Here is a 19,980-nt window from a genome sequence, read left to right on the forward strand (position 1 = left end):
AATCTCGGAAGATGTTTTCTGCCTACCTCCGGTTTTGAACAAGTATTTTTGCCAACATGTGGAGGGAAGGTTGAAGTCCCCACCAACTATAACCATATGAGTAGGGTATTTATTTGTTACGAGATTCAAATTTTCTCTGAACTGTTCAGCAACTATATCATCGGAGTCTGGGGGTCTGTAGAAGGAGCCAATTATTAACTTAGTTCGGCTGTTAAGTATAACCTCCACCCATACCAATTTGCACGGAGTATCTTCTTCAACTTCACTACAAGATAAACCACTACTGACAGACACAAACACTCCACCACCAATTCTGCCTAATCTATCTTTCCTGAACACCGTCTGAGACTTCGTAAAAATGTCTGCAGAACTTATTTCAGGCTTTAGCCAGCTTTCTGTACCTATAACGATTTCAGCTTCTGTGCTTTCTATTAGCGCTTGAAACTCAGGGACTTTCCCAGCACAACTACAATTCCGACTGTTCCTTGATCCAAGCACGTCCTGTATTTGCCATGCACCCTTTGAGATTGCAGCCCACCCTGTACTTTCCCAAGGCCTTCTAACCTAAAAAACTGCCCAGTCCATGCCATACAACATCCACTACCCATGTAGCCACCAGCTGAGAGTAGTGAACTCCTGACCTATTCAGCGGAACCCGAAACCCCACCACCCTATGGTGCAAGTCAAGGAATCTGCAGCCAACACGGTCGCAAAACCGTCTGAGCCTCTGATTCAGGTTCTCCACATGGCTCTGCACCAAAGGTTCACAGTCGGTTCTGTCAACGTTGCTGGAGATGGTGAGCTCTGCCTTCATCTTGTAAGCAAGACCAGCAGCCTTCACCAAATCAGATAGCCACTTCATTTTTAATAACATATCTGGGTGTCTATCAATATATTGTTTGATGAAAAGAGATGTTTTGTAGATAAAAATGCAAGGAAGAGGAAGAACTGACAGTTTTTGGAATATGGGTCTGCATGATTTCGTATTGTTTACCCTTTCAATAATTCTTAATATTCTCTTTTGCGCCCTGAAAAGTTTAATATTTGTTGTTGCATTGCCACAGAAGATTATACCATATTTAATTAAAGAATGCACACAGGAGTAGCATACATTTAACAGGCTGGATTTACTGCAACAAGTTTTTAAGATCCTTATCATGTAACAGGTTTTGCTTAATTTTCTTTGCATATATTCAATGTGTACTTTCCATTCTCTGTTGTTCTGGAGCCAAAGTCCTGGAAACTTTGTGCTATTGACACTTTCAAGCACTCTGTCCCTAACTTCTATTTCTATGTTTGGGTGGTGTCTTCCTTTTACGTTATAGAAGTTCAGTGCTCCTGTCTTTTCTTTGTTTATAATTAGGTTGTTACAGCTGAACCACTGTTCTACACTGTTCATTGTTTGGATAGCGGAGTCTTTTAGTTTTTCTTCTGTTTTACCACTAATAAGGAAGCTTGTATTGTCTGCAAATTGGTGGGTAGTTTGACAGTACTTGTTGTACATAAGATCATTGACATAGAGGAGAAACAGAATGGGTCCTAATACTGATCCTTGAGGGACGCCATATTTCACATTTTCATATCCTGAATAGTAGCAGCTGATTTTGTTATGGTCAGTATATTGCACTTCAACCACCTGTTTGCGATCACATGGGTATGCCCTGAACCACTCATTGGATATACCTCTAATTCCTAACTGGTCAAGCTTCTGCAGTAGAGCATAATGATCAGTGACATCAAAAGCTTTAGATAAATCAAGACATATGTATGTCACATACTCACTTGCATCCAGTTTAGTATAGATTTCATTAAGAAATTCAAATATTGCACTTTCAGTTGAATAGCCTTCCCTGAAGCCATGCTGTGAGGGAGAGAGAATTTTATTTTTATTTAGTAAATCAGACAATCTATATTTAAAAAATTTTCTAAAATTTTTGAAAATACAGGCAATAGGGCTATTGGTTTATAATTTGAAACACATTCTGGATTTCCTTTTTTGAACAGTGGTTTCAGTTTTGCTGTTTTTAATCATGAAGGGAAAGTTCCTGATGCCAGTGAGCTGTTGCACAAATGTGCCAAGGGTTCAGCTAAGGCAAGACAGCATTTTTTAATAATTATCTGTTTTTCCATCAATTCCACATGAGAACCCTGTTTTCAAGTTTTTTATAACTGATAAAATTTCTTCACTATTTGTGGGTGAAAGGAACGATGGTGTAGACACATTTCTCACACTATTGGATGATGGAGGTGATATTTTGTTGTGTTCTTCAAGTCCACTCACCAACTGTTCACCGAAGTTTGCAAAATATTTGTTGAAGGTCCCTGCAATTTTTGTGGGGCAATAAATCATTTGTCCTTCATAACATAAGTTTATATTTTTATATTGTTTAGTTTCACTTGTTTGATATTTTATAACTTCCCATATAGCTTTAGATTTGTTTTTTGAATTGTCAATGTATTTGTCATTTGCCAATGTTTTAGCTTTCCTTACAACATTTTTGAGGATCCTCTTGTAATTCTTCAGGTACAAATGAAATTCATGAAGCATGTTTTGTATCTTTGCTATATAGTGTAATCTTCTTTTCTCTGCACAAGAGACTCTAATACCTGTTCTAATCCATTTTTTAATTTTGAAGTTAGGCTGACATGTTTTTTTAATGGAAATGCAGCTTCAAAGTATGACATGAAGATTTCCATGAAATTTTCAAACTTTTTCTTAGTATTTTCACAAATATACACTTCATACCAGGTTTCTTCACTTAGTCTCTGTATAAAAAGGTTTATTTGTTTGTTAGTGAATTTTCTTGCTTCTTTTACAAGTTCCTCTTTCTCAGTTGTTTCACTTGGGGTGTGCAAGGCAATAAACTGTGCAAAGTGATCACTGAAGCCAGTATTAAGATTTCCTGCACAGAAATTGTGATTTACATTTGTGTTTATTAATATCTGATCAACTGTTGAGCTATTTGTTGGTGTAACTTTTGTAGGAGAACCTATGGTGGCTTTTATGTTACATGTTTCCAGTAGGGCCATTAAGCTTTGCTGGTGTTTTGAGATTTCTTAAAAATCAATATTAAAATCTCCACATATGATCACTTCTTTGTTGCAGTTTTTTATAGTATTTAAAGCTGCTTCTAGTTGATGACAGAAATCATTTAAGTTCCCATCAGTGCTCCTATATACACACATGATTATTAATTTCAATGCAGAGAGTGCAACTGTGGATACTTCAAAAACTTTCTCTTTAGCTAACAGTTCAATGGGTTTTATGTTACAATAATCAATGTCACTTTTAACAAATATACGTGACCCTCCATGACTGGATGTAATTCTAGAGAATGATGATGAAAGATTGAAGTCTGCAAGTTTTGTGACTGACATTGCATCTTTAGGCAGCCAGTGTTCAGTTACACACATTTTAGAAGCGTGTTTTAGCTCTTCAGTACATAAAATTTCAACTTCACTTAATTTGTTTAGCAATGATTGGACATGTTGATGAATCAGCATGAAATTAAAGGATTTGTTAGGCTTTGGCATATTGTTAGACTTTGGCATATGTAATTGATCACTTACCTTTACCTTGTCAATGAAAAATCATTCAGGTGTGTTGGAAGTACTGCTTTTCTTTTCCCAAATGCCCCTATTCTTCTATTATCATCTGCAGCAGAATTTTCTTCTGTTTCTGGCTCCCCTGGTAGCTGTTCAGCTGCTGATCCTACTGTTGATAATATTGCTGCTGGTGTTAGAGCTGGATCTGCAATTACCTAACATTGTTCGAAAGTTGGTGATATTTTGTTCACTAATGACCCTAATTTCTTTGGTTATTTGTTTTGGTTCTGATACTGTGTCATTACTTCTGTAAAAGCTGATTAGTTGTCCATGATGATCAGATATTTCTGTCTGAACTACAAGTGACTCATAGTTACACATATTAGTAATTATGTTGTCATTATCTGTCTCACTTTGTGAAGTCACTCTTGTTGGTGCAGTTATTGTTATTTTCATGTTATGCTGTACTAACAATTCTTCAGAATCCTGTCTTATTTTTGAGTCTTTTCCCATGTCAATGTTAAAGTCTCCACATATAATAAGGTTCCTCTTCATATTCGTTCTTATTAAGCTAACAATTTTTTTTTCAGAAAGATACTAATATTGCCACATGGTGATCCGTACACACAAAACACACTAAAATCCTCTGTCACCATACCCGTAACTTCAAAGTCTTTTTCTCTAGTTATGGGCAATGTAGCAGCTTTACTGTTTACATTCTTTAGGAGAGTACCTGTTTCAATATATATACATTTAATATGTACATTTAATATATATACATTTAATATATTTAGATCTGCAGAAGTAACTAGCTAGTTCCTAGTCCTTTATTGCAACATTACCCAGTTTACTTTCAGTTAGTCCATTAGCAAAGCCAGCCCTTAATTAATTCCAAAATAAATACAAGGATTGCCAAAAGTATTGCTTGTATAACTATACCTTTTAATTTCAATATTTAAACGAATAATTTGGACTAGTCTATGTGGCAGAAGGAACTGTTAAAATGAGGGAATTTTAAGATGCATTCAGTTGTTGAATGACTTGTGTTTTAATGGTAATTTCTGTAACTTAAAAATTAAACAATGTATAGTTCCAGTGCCTGTTATTGTGAATATATATCAAGGACCAATTTTTGGTCCCAAGACAGTCAGTCCACAGCCAATTTTCAGACATGAAGTGTATTGGTTAGATAAATAACAATGCATCAATTTAATGGTGGAATAAGTGTAACACAAATAGGCCATGTGTTAGAACAATTAGTGACAATGTCTGTTTAATTTATTTGAAAAATAATGTCACACATACCAAATTATTCTGCAAGAACTGTAAACTGTGTGGTTAGGTTTCTACTACTCATAGATGTTCAACAGCAAACTATTGTAGCAATATGCTGATGCTGCCTGCAATCTATTAATGAGGCTCATCAACATTTACCAATAATGAACTGGCCATATAATTATGTAATATTGGGGGATTGTGAACAGTGAACGTAAAGAACTGTGAAACGCAATTGTGCAACTAATGGCTACATCATTTACAGTAGTCAGCGTTGAACTTCCACTCCCCCCCCCTCCCCCCTTTTTCTGGCCAGTATAACAATGCAGTACATTGACACTGAGGACTATCAATGAAGAAATAAAGCAGACAAACATCACAATTTATTTATTTATTTATGTTTATCTATATGATGAAGCTATCAATGGTATTGGTTCTTGCACATTGTATTCCCTTTCTTCACCACCAGGCATTCGCACATGAATGAGTGTAAGCAATCATGTTTCCTGACATCCTTTTTTTTTATTCTTGAGCTAACGCTACCATCCATGAGCTGTTTATGTATTTGCTCTTCTGCTGCTTTAATACCTGAGTCAATTTTAGCAATTATTTTGCTTTCATTTTGTGTGATTACTATTTCTATGACACCTAAGTACATTTTATGCTCTCATATGCACGTTGTGCAAGCATAGTGTTGGTGTGAAATAGCCCAACCTTGACTCTTTCAATTAGTTTCTTCATGTCCTTGTCCTCATATTCTTGATATTTTTTCACGAATTCATGACCTAATTTCAAGTGTTCCACATCTCCTGATAGTTTTTGAACTTCACCCAGATAGTCCTTGTTAACAGAATCCAGTTCAGTTCCATGACATTCCCATACACAACCTTCGTGGTATCTGCAATTTCAGTCTGCACAGTTTGTGAATTTCAGATATACTGTTAAGCTTGTCCTTGGTTTTCTTTTGATCTTGAATTATGGATGAGAACATCTGATCTAGCTTATGTAAATCAATCGACAAGTCTGTGTGTAAGTCCCTCACCAAATCTCTATGCAGGTTCATGTGTAACTTTGCACTCAAATCATCAAATTTCTCTGTTATGTCAGTATACAAGTGTATGCACAAGTTCTGCATGTTTGCCATCTGTGGCGACTATCGACTCTACGAGTGAGATATCTCCGCTATAGCAGGCTCTCTGACCCATGTGGACTTATTGTGCGCCGCCATATTGCTTCCCATTCTGTTGTGTGCTGCCGACTGTATAAGACGTTGTAAATATTCTCGCATAATAAAGTTGTATTAATGCATGTTGGTGTGTTATTCAATGATCGCTGCCACTCCGCACATCAGGAATAACCACATTGGTGACCCCGATCTGTTTTAGTTCAATTCGCGAGTGCTATTAACAGTGATTTGTATTGTGATACGAACAATGTTTCAACAACCGTTCCGTCCCTGTGATGCGACTTCTCAGACGCAGTTTTTCAAAGTGGAAAATGAATCCATTCCGGAAATCATGCCGCAGCTTCAGTGCCAAAGTGAACTCTGCTGTCAACCGGATTTTTACCTACGTGGCCCCTAGATAAACTCAACGGTTCCTGCTTGGCCGCCGCAGCACGTTCCCGCGCCTACGGCTGCCTCACGACCGTCGGACTGCATTCTGCTTATCGACACCCCAGCACTGCCAGCACCTGCCATTCCTGCTCATCTGCTGCACCCACACATGACGCCTGCTCCACAGCCACAGGCTACGCAACTCTCCACGGACATCTTACAACCACTCAGGTATAATGCAGCCGCGTCTCCCGCGCCGCGCACCATCCTGGCTCCTGTTCATCTTCTGCACGTTTTCCCGACGGTTTTAACCGTCTCTGCTGCGTCGGTTTCAACCGCGCCCGCTACACTCCCGAACTCGTTGTTAACAGCTCCGGCATGCCTACCGCCCGCACTCGCAGCGGCACCGGCCACCCCACCCGCGCCGGTCCACGACGTTTTATCGACTTCCGCACCGGGTTCTTTTGCTTGGCAAACACCGGTTGCATGCTCACCAGTCCGAACTGCACCTGTTTCCACGGTAGTGGAGAGTCTTCCGCACCCACCCTTGCCCCCACCAGCCGGGGTCCCAGAAACTGTACCTGCCTACACTATAGAACCGAACTCACATGTCAAGACTGAACTCTCTTCTTGCACCCCTGCTGCTTGTAAATCGTGGAGTTTTGTCCCTAATAACCAGATTAGTACAGCTACTGTGTACCAGTCTCCTGGTGCCTACAATCCCTATTTGGCACCACTCTACACTGCTACACCATCTGCACCTCCAAGTAGTGTATTCGCTGCACCGACCGTTCCTCAGTACCTTGCGCCTAGCAGATTCCCAAAACTGCCAGCCCTACAAACGGAGAACCATAAGACATGGTTTGCATTAGTGGATAAAATGTTGGACATTCACGGCGTGCTAGACGATGGAGCCTGATTTGTGTGCCTTCTTAGTCACCTGCACGATCACACAGATCTTATTAGTGACCCACTGCTTTGACCTCCCATGCAGAATAAGTACGAATTTGCTAAAGCTTGTATCGTTGAACGCTTATCCCGTCCCCCTGCTGAGTTGATCCAACGCATCATCCATGAGGAATACATCGACGACCATACCCCATCACAGCTGTGGCGCCACTTACGCACCCTTGTGGACACAGACTTTCTACCAGACGTCACACTTTGGACAATTTGGCTGCTTAAACTTCCTTCTGAGCTACAACTGAAGTTATTGTCCCATGTCTCTGAGCCCCTCGAAGCACGCCTGCACATTGCCGACCGTGGCTATAGCATCATTCAACACCGATTCCTCCAGCATTCGAGTCCAGCATCCGCCGCCCCCACGCATTATGCAGTAATAGAAGCCAAGCCTGGCCGCGCCAGGACACACGCCACACTGTCAGCACAAGCAATGGCTCCGCCACCCTGTGGTCACCCAACTGCACCACCTACTTTTATGTTGCCGCACCAAAGGTCACCGGAGACGGCCAAGTGAGCACCTGAGTACACTCCGGCCGCGCAGCTGGCCACCTCACCGCCCAGCCATGCTCCTGCACCACGAGCTGGCTCTCCTTATTGCTGGTTCCACGCTAAATTTGGTGATGCGGCTCGCAACTGCAAGCCCCCGTGCACTTTCCCAAATGCTTATGGCGGGCACGTCTAGGCGCCACGTCCCGCCACGCTGCCTCATGGCTCCTACTGGCATCTTGTCTGACGCCTGCTGCACTGCCTTCCACTTCACGCCTCTTCGTCAAGGACACCAACACCGAACTTCGTTTTCTGGTGGACACTGGAGCCGACATTAGTGTTATCCCACCCTCGCTCACCCCTAACATACATCCCTTATGTGCACCGCCACTGATAGCTGCTAACAATTCCCCAATTCCGGTGTTAGGTTCCTCACATCTCCTGCTTAAATCTGCCCCAGATCAGGTTTTCCCCTGGACATTTTACGTTGCGGAAGTTGATGCACCTGTACTGGGCCTCGATTTTCTTCATCACTATGCCCTCTCCCCTAATCTGCAAGCTGTCTGCCTGACTCATGTCTCCGGTTTGAGTGTTCCTGGTGAATCACAACATTCCCCCCCTCAGCCCGAAGTTCCTACTGACTGTTCACACTCTGCCCTTTCAGATTGTATGTCACTTGCTGCAAACCTTACTTCTACTCTCTCAGCTTTCTTGCGCAAGCATTCAGACGTCAATGCATTGCACACTCAGAATGCCGACCTGCGTGTTCGCATTGACGAAGTCCATGCACAACTGTTGCAGACACAAGAGCAGCTTCTACAGCTCCGCACACCCACTCTTGCAATCGTGGACAAGCCTCCGCAGCCTGGTCGTTGTGCCGCAGCTGTGATCCCATTAACGGTTCGGCCAGCCTCTGCCCCTACCCCCCCCTGCCCCTACCCCCCCCCCCTGCCGCTAACCCCCCCCCACCCTGCTGATGCGAGTGACACTGCAATTGGTGCGGTCCTTCAGCAACATGTATTGGATACCCCCCAACCCCTCCGTTTCTTCTCCAAGAAATTAACCAAATCCCAGTCCAAATGGTCTGCTTTCGACCGTGAACTCCTCGCCCTGTACGAGGTGGTCAAATATTTCAGAGCCGATGTCGAGGGTTGCCCGTTCATGATTTATACAGATCACAGACCCTTGGCAGATGCAATCCGTAACCCCTCATGCGATCTCCCCCCATGACGCTTCCACCATATGGATTTCATATCCCAATATTCCACTGATGCACAATATATCTGAGGCTCTGACAATGTAGTCACTGACTACCTGTCTCGCGTCAACATCATCACTACCCCACTTGACCTTACCGACCTGGCCCACCGGCAAACCGAAGACCCCAATATTCGTGCCTTGCAACAAGACACAACCTCTTCCCTCAAACTGGAACAACGTGCATTCCCTGGCACCACAGAACTAGTCTGGTGTGATGTTTCCACTGGTAGCCCCCCCCCCTCTCGTACCCGCAGCTCTCCGCCACTCTGTTTTTGATGCACTCCACAACCTAGCTCACCCAGGCATCAAAGCGTCCATCAGATTGGTCACGGAAAGGTACGTCTGGCCCGGTGTTAAATATGATTCTAGGATGTGGGCTTGCGCCTTCATATTATGTCAGAGAGCTAAAGTGGGCCGCCATGCACTTCCTCCGCCAGGCAATTTCGACATACCTAAAGGACATCTGCGACATGCCCATATTGATATTGTAGGTTCCCTCCCTCCTTCCAAGGGCTTTCGATATATCCTGTCCGTTATTGATAGGGTCACTAGATGGGTCGAGGCAGTCCATTTGGAAGATATTTCGCCTGAGTCTGTGGCTCGGGCCTTCATTGCCACTTGTATTTCCCGATTCGGAAGCCCTACCTCACTGACCACCGACCAAGGTAGGCAGTTTGAATCACAGCTGTTCGCCTCCCTCTGTTCGTACTGTGGCGTTCGCAAAGTTTCACACAACCGCTTATCACCCCCAGGCCAATGGACTTGTGGAGTGCTGGCACCGCATGCTTAAAGCCGCACTTATGTGTCATGGTGGCCAGTGGTCTGAATCTCTCCCCTGGGTTTTGCTAGGCCTCTGCACCGCATACAAAGAGGACTTGCAAGGCTCCCTCGCCGAGATCTTTTACGGGGAGCCTATGGTTTTACCAGCTGAATTCGTTGAGGATACGCCACTACCAAGCTCTTCCGAGCTCCCAGCACTCGTTGAGAGCGTCCAAGGGCACATCACGCTCATCAAACCTCCCTTGCCATCTGCCCACTGTAGGCCTCGTGTGTTCATGCATAAGGAACTGGCCACATGTGAATTTATCATGTTACGTGACGACACAGTACGGACAGCCCTGCAGCCTCTTTACACTGGTCCATTTAAAGTCCTGTCCCGAGGCCCTTCCACATTGTCGATACTTAACAATGGCAAACCAGTAACTGTTTCACTCCACCGGGTGAAACCTGCGTGGACCTCGCAGGAGCACTCTGCAAGTGACCCCGACGTACACGACGCCTGCCCTCCTTCCCAGGAATCCCATCATGATTTGGACGGGCCCACCACCCCTCCCCCCTTCCTCCCCCTTGCAGCCTACATCACGGGCCGGACGACCCGTGGTTCCACCCCGTTGGCACAGGGATTATGTCCTAGCTTCAGTCGAGCTTGCTACACCTACACCCAAGTGTTGGGCGTGTGATTTCACCATGGACAAGTGCTTTTGTGACCATCAAGTGTCCCACCCCCACTGGGCTGGCACAGGACTTGGTGCACCACCATGCTCCGCACTGCAAGGGAGGGGGGGCTCTGTGGCGACTATCGACTCTACGGGTGAGATATCTCCGCCATAGAAGGCTCTCAGACCCATGTGGACTTATAATGCGCCGCCATATTGCTTCCCATTCTGTTGTGTGCTGCCAACTGTATAAGACGTTGTAAATATTCTCGCATAATAAAGTTGCATTAATGCATGTTGGTGTGTTATTCAATGATCGCCGCCACTCCGCACATCAGGAATAACCACACATCAATTTGGATATTGATGACACACTAGCGCCTTGTGTATCTTTCAGATTTTGCTCACTTGTGATAGGGTTCTGATCAAATGACATCAAACATGTAGCTTTTTCGGAAACCATGCTAGTGTACCTTCCACTATTATCTTTAGAAAGTATGCTCCCTGGCGTGGCTTGTGCAATGATTTCATCTACTTCCCTATATGAGCTGAGTTTAAATAAAATTCATGACTATTTCCTGATATGCACCATCTTATGTTTCATTATTATGTATTGACTGGCTATGCTCAGTGACATATTCTACATCTAAATATCCTTCACCATCCTGCACAACTTTACTGTCTGGTTCCATACTAATAAATTAGAAAACACTCTGTGAAAAAATGAAATAGTAATCTTGGTTAAAATATATTAATAGACTTTTAAAAACTTTAGGTGCCATTTACCTTCCGTGCAGATGGTGACTAATGGTTGCCTGCATTATAGTCTATTCAATACTGAAGCAATTTTGTAAAAATACTACTACTGATAATAATAACCACAATTCCACAATTTTTAGGATAGCATAAAATCTGGGTTTAGTACTCACAGAGATGCCATCATGCATAATCATGCCAGCTTAACAATTGTGTGGTTCCTACGATAGTTGAAAAATGGTGGTCTGCACATTTACCTCTAGTATATTATTAGGAGAACTTTCTTCTGTAGCTTCTTTTTCACATTCTTGCTTTTGCTACTCATGTCATTCATTCTCAGTAGCTGCAAACATGAAACACCGAAGTAAAGTACAGTTAGTAGATTTACAACATATGGAGTATAACACTTTTATCTACCCACTTACAAGTTCATTCAGCACTGACTGGTCACTGGTAGCCAGTTGAAATGGAGTGCAATGTGATTTAGTTACTATTATTATTATTTCACAATTTTTATAAATAGTGGTAATTCTTTGAAGATATGTGGAGATGGCAGCAAAGCAAACAGCTGTGGTTTTACATTCACATGAAACACTATCAGTTCTCATTAATGTCTTGTAAAGTAATGTTCATGGAGGTTACTGATTTGTCTTGTTTCTTCTTAATAGCAGCAGCTTCCAAATTTTCTTCTGTAGTCTTCTTCTTCTAAATAAATAAATTTCTTCTGATCATGCCATGTCCATAAGGCACCATCTTCATGATATAAAATTTTTGTACCAAGAACCTTAATAGATGTAAGTATTTCCTCCTACTAAATAAAACCCCATGCCAAACTTGTAATCAGCACTCTACTGAATACTTTTTGAGACAAGTTTACACGTTTTTTCTTCACCAAAAGGAGGAGTGTTTCCATAATACATCCTAACATGGAGGCTGCTGAAGCAAGAAAAGTGATTAATAAAAAAAAAACTGTTAACATATGAATATAAAAAAAAATTGAAGTTACTGAGATAACATTGTTTCTATATTGCACGTAGGATAATCTTGTTAGATTTATCTCCCCATAAATCATGAGAAAGAGAGACAATACAATAAATTATTACAGTCCTTCAGGTACCCCAGTTTAGGTACACTACAAGATGAAGGACACAGGACAAATTATCTGCATAAACATGGTTCAGTGATGACTACAAATCCAATGTGATATGATGGTCATCTGCTTCCAGCTGTATGTTGCAATTCGTGGTTCAGAAACCTCTAAACTGAAATTAACAAGAAACAAATAAACATGTAGCAACATATATACAAAGTAAAATATACAAATTATAAGCAGGGTTGTAGCCTCTCCCCAATGTTATTCAATCTGTATATTGAGCAAGCAGTAAAGGAAACAAAAGAAAAATTCGGATTGGGTATTAAAATTCATGGAGAAGAAGTAAAAACTTTGAGGCTCGCCGATGACATTGTAATTCTGTCAGAGAAAGCAAAGGACTTGGAAGAGCAGTTGAACGGAATGGACAGTGTCTTGAAAGGAGGATATAAGATGAACATCAACAAAAGCAAAACGAGGATAATGGAATGTAGTCAAATTAAATCGGGTGATGCTGAGGGAATTAGATTAGGAAATGAGACACTTAAAGTAGTAAAGGAGTTTTGCTATTTAGGGAGTAAAATAACTGATGATGGTCGAAGAAGAGAGGATATAAAATGTAGACTGGCAATGGCAAGGTAATAGTTTCTGAAGAAGAGAAATTTGTTAACATCGAGTATAGATTTAAGCGTCAGGAAGTCGTTTCTGAAAGTATTTGTATGGAGTGTAGTCATGTATGGAAGTGAAACATGGATGATAACTAGTATGGACAAGAAGAGAATAGAAGCTTTCGAAATGTGGTGCTACAGAAGAATGCTGAAGATAAGGTGGGTAGATCATGTAACTAATGAGGAGGTATTGAATAGGATTGGGGAGAAGAGAACTTTGTGGCACAACTTGACTAGAAGAAGGGATCGATTGGTAGGACATGTTTTGAGGCATCAAGGGATCACAAATTTAGCATTGGAGGGCAGCGTGGAGGGTAAAAATCGTAGAGGGAGACCAAGAGATGAATACACTAAGCAGATTCAGAAGGATGTAGGTGCGGTAGTTACTGGGAGATGAAGAAGCTTGCACAGGATAGAGTAGCATGGAGAGCTGCATCAAACCAGTCTCAGGACTGAAGACCACAACAACAACAAGCAACATGTTAACTTTCATATAAGAGCAGTTATCAGTAAATTTCAGATTGTTTTATTAGTTTATTAAAATACTATGTATATTAAACATGTGTGAAATCAACTCTCAGTCATTATGAAAGCACTCTGAAACATATAGCATTTCAGAAAATGATAAAACACACTGAAAAATTTATTTACTTTCATTTGTCATTAGGCTTATTGTAAACTCTACATTTGCAATGAGTATTTGTGAGAAATTAAAACTGTTTGCAAAACTTAAATTAGAATTCTATTCCATGACTTATGAGGGCAGTGTATTACTAGTTGTACTGTTTGAATGTCCTAAGCTGACTGACTTGAAGACTTATCACTACTTTTCAGCTTCTTCTATGAAGGCTCTTATGTTGCTGTGGGACTTTCCTCTGCTGGACAAATGATGCAACTGGTAGTTAATTTTAACTAATCACTATGGATGTTTAGGAGATGATATGGCTTGCTGAGCTGTAGAGTATATGCAGCAGCAAGCATTTATGACATAATATAACTTGTGTGGTTAAGTTACACTGTCAGCTGAGTATACTCCAGAGGTGAAGACTGTTAGCTAATGGCATAGTCAAAGAGTTCCTTCTTTAATTATTTACATTTCTGTTTGTGTATATTCATTAAATGATGACTTTTGCAAACATAATATTGTGTACAAGATTACTACAAATCATATTTATTCACAAAGGTTTAATGCATATCATGTCCAAATACAAAGTTTAATAAATATAGCTGAGAATTATTTCAATCACTATAGGAATCTGTTTACAAGAAAATATTTTAATTTTGTTTTAAATGCATCCCCAGTTTGTGCTCTTATGGATTTTGCCTACTTTTTGTGCCACAGTGGGCCACTGTTGCCTATTATGTTTAAATTTAAACTTTATCTGTAATAGCTGTTCTCATTTCTTGTGTTTTTATGTAAATCATTACATTTGGGTGTGTTGTTCTGATCATTTACGAGAAAGGTGAAAAATCTCTATATATATACAAGATGTATACAATGAGATATTTATTTCAAATAAGAGCATCACAACAGGTCTCTGTGTACCCCTGACCACATGTCAGCTTAAAAGCTCTCTTTTTGTAGCACTGGAATTATGTTCAAGTGCACATCAGCAGCACAATATCACAACTCTACCCAAATTTTATAAATGAGAGATGTCATCCATAGTAGATTCTTTTCAGCATTTTAAGATGTATTATTTTGGACAGTTGGTAAAGTAAGTAAACTGCATTACTTATTTTCCATCGTATAGAGTTAACATGGTTTCCCCTCAAAAGTTGCCAACTAAGTGCAGACAAAGAATTTCCCATCTTTGTTGTGTGTATACGAAAAGTGTAGACAACAGAATTTACAATCTTCATTGCATAAATACGAAATTTCACAATTACATCCTATAAATATTTGACATGATTTGCTTGCTTTGAACTCGAGTATTTGCAAATTTTTGGTATTGTCTTTTAGGCCCAAGATACTAACATATTTAGTCACTTCTGATTCCAAAGTTTGAATAACAGGTTATCACCTCACTGTAAGCATAAAGTAGAAGAATGATTTTATCATCATAAGTAATTATATGGAAATTAGATGGTTTTACAATATCATATACATACAAGACAAAACAAAATTATCCCAGTATTGACTGCTGATGCATGATGTCCACTAATCTTCCAGACATAGACTGAATGTTGATTTTCTCACCGTATTTTGATAATCTATATTAATACGTTGTGTGTCATTTTTTAGGTTTGTTGATATGAATCCTAGAGATTTCTGGCTGGTATTGCTTTGCCTCAGTTTCTGTGAGAGCAGTACATCTTTGACGAGACTGAATTCTGCAATTAAGAAGAAATATTGAGGAGTAGCCTTACCATGTGTGTCAGTCCATGATTATCCACAGAAAAATAATTTTGTAATGAACTGTCTCCAAATGGCGGGGATCTGAGTTGCAGGACAAATGTGATAAAATCTTTTAATTTGTCTGGAATGCTGTCATAGCAAATTCTCTGCTACTGAGTTGAAACATATTATCTCATTTACACATATCATTTTACACATTTTGTGATGTTATATTTGGGTCTTGACACACATTTAAGATGTAGGTGATAAGGGGGTGCTGGTGTGTAAAAAGAAGAATTATTGAGACATAAGGCAATGAACTTAATGTGTTGTACAACTAAAAATATATCATAATAAGGTAACATTGTTTTTCTAAGAAAGTTGTTTTCACAGATAAAACCCCCAAATCTATTATTGTCTCTAATATTAAGATTTTTTTTTATTCTTGCAGGTCGTTCATCTTGTATGGATCAATATTATTATAGATGTACTTGCTGTGCCATCTCTTCTGGCTGAATGCCCTGATCCAAGTGACCCACTGATCCAGCGTCATCCACTGAACACTTGCCATCCACTTGTATCACAAACACTAGTTAAAAATATTTTTGGTCAAGTAATTTTTCAATTATCTATATTGTTCTATTTACTTTTCCAAGGTGAGTAAGTTTTTCACTAATTCACTAATTACCATGTAGGTAGACTGTTGGAATACGTACTGAAGAAGTCAATCAAGAATATACCAGACACCAGTAATTTATATCTGTGCTGAGAGACAACTCTTCAGCTACAGTCTTCCACTGAAATGTGGCAACCACAGCAAAAGCATGCAAATGGTCTCTTACAATGAAAAATCCAGGATGTAATATAACACTACTATGAAAAGGATTTCTACTCACCATATAGCCAAGATGTCAAGTTGCATATAGGCTCAACAAAAAGACTGTCACAAAATGAGCTTTCGGCCAGCAAGGCCTTTGTCAAAAATAAACAAAACACACACACACACACACACACACACACACACACACACACACACACGCACGCACATGCAAATGCAACTCACACACATGACCAGTCTCTGGCAGCTGAACCCAGATTACGGTCAGCAGCAGCAATGCATTATGGGAGAGGCAACTGGGTGGTGGTAAGGAGGAGGCTGGGGTGGGGAGGGGGAGAGATAGTAGGGTAGTTGTGGGGGCTGGTAAACTGCTGCTGGGGAGTGAGGTGGAGTGATGGTAGGGCAGTTAGGCACAGTCACGAGGCTAGACAGAGAGCAGAGGAAAGAGTAGGGAAAGCGGAGAAGGAGAGAAGTAAAGAAGCAAAGAAGATTGGGTGCTTTGGTGGGGTAGGGGGCTATATAGTTCTGGAATAGGAGCAGGGAAGGCACTAGATGGCTGAGGACAATGACTAAAGAAGGTAGAGGCCACGAGGGTTATGGGAGCATAGGATATATTACAGAGAGAGTTCCCACTTGCTCAATTCAGAAAAACTTGTGTCAGAGGCTGTGAAGCAGTCATTGGAATGAGAAACATCTTATTGGGCAGATCTTTCAGCAACAGGATGGTCCAGCTGTTTCTTGGCCACAGTTTGTCAGAGGTCAATCATGTGGACAGGCATTTTGTTGGTTGCCATGTCCATGTAGAATGCAGCACAGTGATTGCAGCTTAGCTTGTAGCTCACATAACAGGTTTCACAGGTAGTCATGTCACTGATGAGATAGGTGACGTTTGTGACCGGACTGGAGAAGGTTGTGGGAGGATGTATGGAACAGCTCTTGCATCTACGTCTATTAAAGGGATATGAGGCATGAGTTAAGAGATTGGAAGAAGGGGTTGTGTAGTGATGAATGAATATATTTTGTAGGTTTGATGAACAGTGGAATACCACTGTGGGAGGAGTGTGAAAGATTGTGGGCAGGATATTTCTCATTTCAGGGCACGACAACAGTTAGTTGAAACCCTAACGGAGAATGTAATTCAGTTGCTCCAGTCCTGTGGCTGCTGCATCTTCAGTGATGAGCAGTCCCTCTCGAAATATACTGAGTGTCTCATTGAGGCCCTTACTGACTGTCATTACCTCTCCACCCTTGTACAAAAATAAATCTCTCATGCCTTATCTTTCCAGTCACCCACCATCCTCGAAACTACCACCGTCCAGCCACAGAGGAGCATTGCCCTCATAAATCAGTACCACCCAGGACTTGAGCAACTGAATTACATTCTCCACCAGGAGTTTGACTACCTTTTGTCATACGTTGAATTGAGAAATGTCCTGCCCACTATTCTCCCCCCACTATTCTCCCCTCCATCCACCCCTCCCCCCACAATGGTATTCTGCCATCCACTGAATCTAAACAATATCCTTGTCCTTCCCTATACAAACCCTGCTTCCAATCTGTTGCCTCATGGCTCCTGTAACTGTAATAGACCTACATGCAAGGCCTGACACAAACACCACCTGTCCCATCAATGGCATGGCTACCTGTGAAACCAGCCACGTTATCACAAGGTAAGCTGCAACTGTTGTGCTGAATGCTACATGGGCATGATAACAACAACATGTCTGTCCACATGAATGGCGACTGACAAACTGTGGCCAAGAAACAACTGGACCACCCTATTGCTGAGTATATTGCCCAACATGACATGCTTCATTTCAATGACTGCTTCACAGCTGTGCCATCCGGATCCTTCCCACCAAAACCAGTTTTCCTGGATTGCTCAGGAGGGAAACTCTCCCTGCAATATATTCCATCTTCCTGTAACCTTCCTGGCCTCAACCTTCATTAGTCATCATTCTCACCCATCTAGTCCCTTCTCTGTTCCCATTTCAGCACTACAAAGCCCTCTATTCCGCCAACACACCCAGTCTTTTTACTTCTCTCTTTTTTCCACTGTCCCTGCTCTCTCCCCTGGTCTCCATCTAACATCTCAACTGCATATGTAGCTGCCCTACCGTCTCTCCACAATGTCCCTGCAGACTCCCCAGAATCACTTTACCTTGCCTCACAACTATCCTGCCATCCCTCCCCCTTCCTGTCCAGCCTCCAGCTTTCTCCCACCCAGTTGCCTTTGCCTCTCCCATCATGTTCTGCTGCTGCTGCTTGTAGCCTTGATTCAGCTGCCAGAGACTGGTCATGTGTGTGTGAGTTGCGTTTGCATGTGTGTGTGTGTGTGTGTGTGTGTGTGTGTGTGTGTGTGTGTGTGTGTGTGTGTTTTCTTTTTTTGACAAAGGCCTTGCTGGCCAAAAGCTTATTTTGTGACAGTCTTCCGTTGTGCCTATCTGCAACTGAGCATCTCAACAAATGGCCTCTTACTTAGACATATGGGCAAATATCAGTCAAAATAGACTGGGAAAGAGTTATCTGCAGAGCAAGCATAAAAATGTGAGCTTGATGCACTGGAATCCATTATACTGGAATGAAAGTTTTTGTTGCTCTTTTTCTACAAATGAGAATACACAGGTTAACATATTAATAATAAACAAGTGAACAACCAAAATTCAGTTTTAGGGAGGAGGTTACAGGACAGAGGTGGTGGAAGCTGTTGGGTGGGCAATATGGGGACAGTAGGTTATCATAGGTTGAGGCCAGGATAATTTCAGGATTGGAGAAAGTGTTGTAAGGATACTTCCCATCTGTATATTTCAGAAAATAAGGTGGTGGTGGGGAGGCTCCACATGGTCTGGGCTTTGAAGTAGCCACTGAAATCAAGCTTGATATGTTCACCACATGTTGTGCCACAGGGTGGTCCATTTTGAACTTCACAGTTCAGCAGTGTCCATTTATCCCAATGGACAGCTGGTTGGTGGTTATGACAATATAAATAGCTATGCAATGATTGTAGCAGAGCTGGTATATGGCATGGCTGCTTTCAAAAGTGGCCTGGTCTCTGGTGAGGTTGAATAAGCCTGTGGCAGGACTGAAATGGGAAGTGCTGGTGCGACAGCTGGTGCAGGTCTTGCACCTGGGTTTTCCACAGGGATATGATTCCTGTGGTAAAAGGCAGAGACTGGGAGTGGCATAGGGATGGAATAGGAAGTTGTGGATGTTGTATGGTTACGGAATACCACTTTAGGGCTGCTTGACAATAGATAATCAAAGACCTAATTAAGTATGTGGTTCAGTTGTTACAGTTCAAGGTAATATTGGGTGAGGAAGGGGGCGATCTTTTATAACTGGATCTTATGGATGGTGGAAGGATTTTCTTGGCCTTCCTCAACCCAGTGTGCTAACTTCCTGGATATTGACCTTCTCCTGTGTGGTGGCTCCATCCACACCTCTGTCCACATTAAACCCATGGAATTCCACAGATGGCCACGCTATATGGTAGTGATTCTTTGGTGTGGAAGGAATGACAACTGTTGAAATGCTGATATGACCTGCATCTCAACAATTGCCATCCCTTACACACCAAGGAATCCCTCCCATATAGCCTGATCACCTACAGTGGCAAGAACTCCTTTGCACATTGTGCTGAACTTCCACAAAGGCATTCACAGATGGGTACTACCCCCCCCCCCCCCCCTAGAACTAGACAGCAAACAGATTTTCTGTGCCATATCCCAAAACGTCCCCAATCCTACCAGTGGCCACAAAAACCAGCTAC

At 41.7% G+C, this 19,980-nt stretch overlaps 1 protein-coding gene across 1 annotated transcript; it reads left to right on the top strand.

Annotated features, from left to right (window-relative positions):
- The first annotated feature begins 6,124 nt into the window (after positions 1-6,124).
- Positions 6,125-7,853, top strand: LOC124795712 (proline-rich protein 36-like). Its single transcript, XM_047259794.1, has 3 exons — positions 6,125-6,130; positions 6,405-7,148; positions 7,674-7,853. The coding sequence occupies exons 1-3, from the start codon at positions 6,125-6,127 to the stop codon at positions 7,851-7,853; spliced, it is 930 nt and encodes a 309-aa protein (XP_047115750.1).
- The last annotated feature ends 12,127 nt before the right edge of the window (positions 7,854-19,980 follow it).

The sequence above is a fragment of the Schistocerca piceifrons genome, chromosome 4 (genome assembly GCF_021461385.2).
Source record: "Schistocerca piceifrons isolate TAMUIC-IGC-003096 chromosome 4, iqSchPice1.1, whole genome shotgun sequence".
In the NCBI taxonomy this organism is placed as follows: Eukaryota; Metazoa; Arthropoda; class Insecta; order Orthoptera; family Acrididae; genus Schistocerca; species Schistocerca piceifrons.

Bases quoted from the DNA above. Each gene is read 5' to 3' on its own strand.
- LOC124795712 (XM_047259794.1), top strand. The intron at 7,149-7,673 runs GTATTCGCTGCA...CGATTCCTCCAG, and splicing joins CATCTGCACCTCCAAGTAGT to CATTCGAGTCCAGCATCCGC.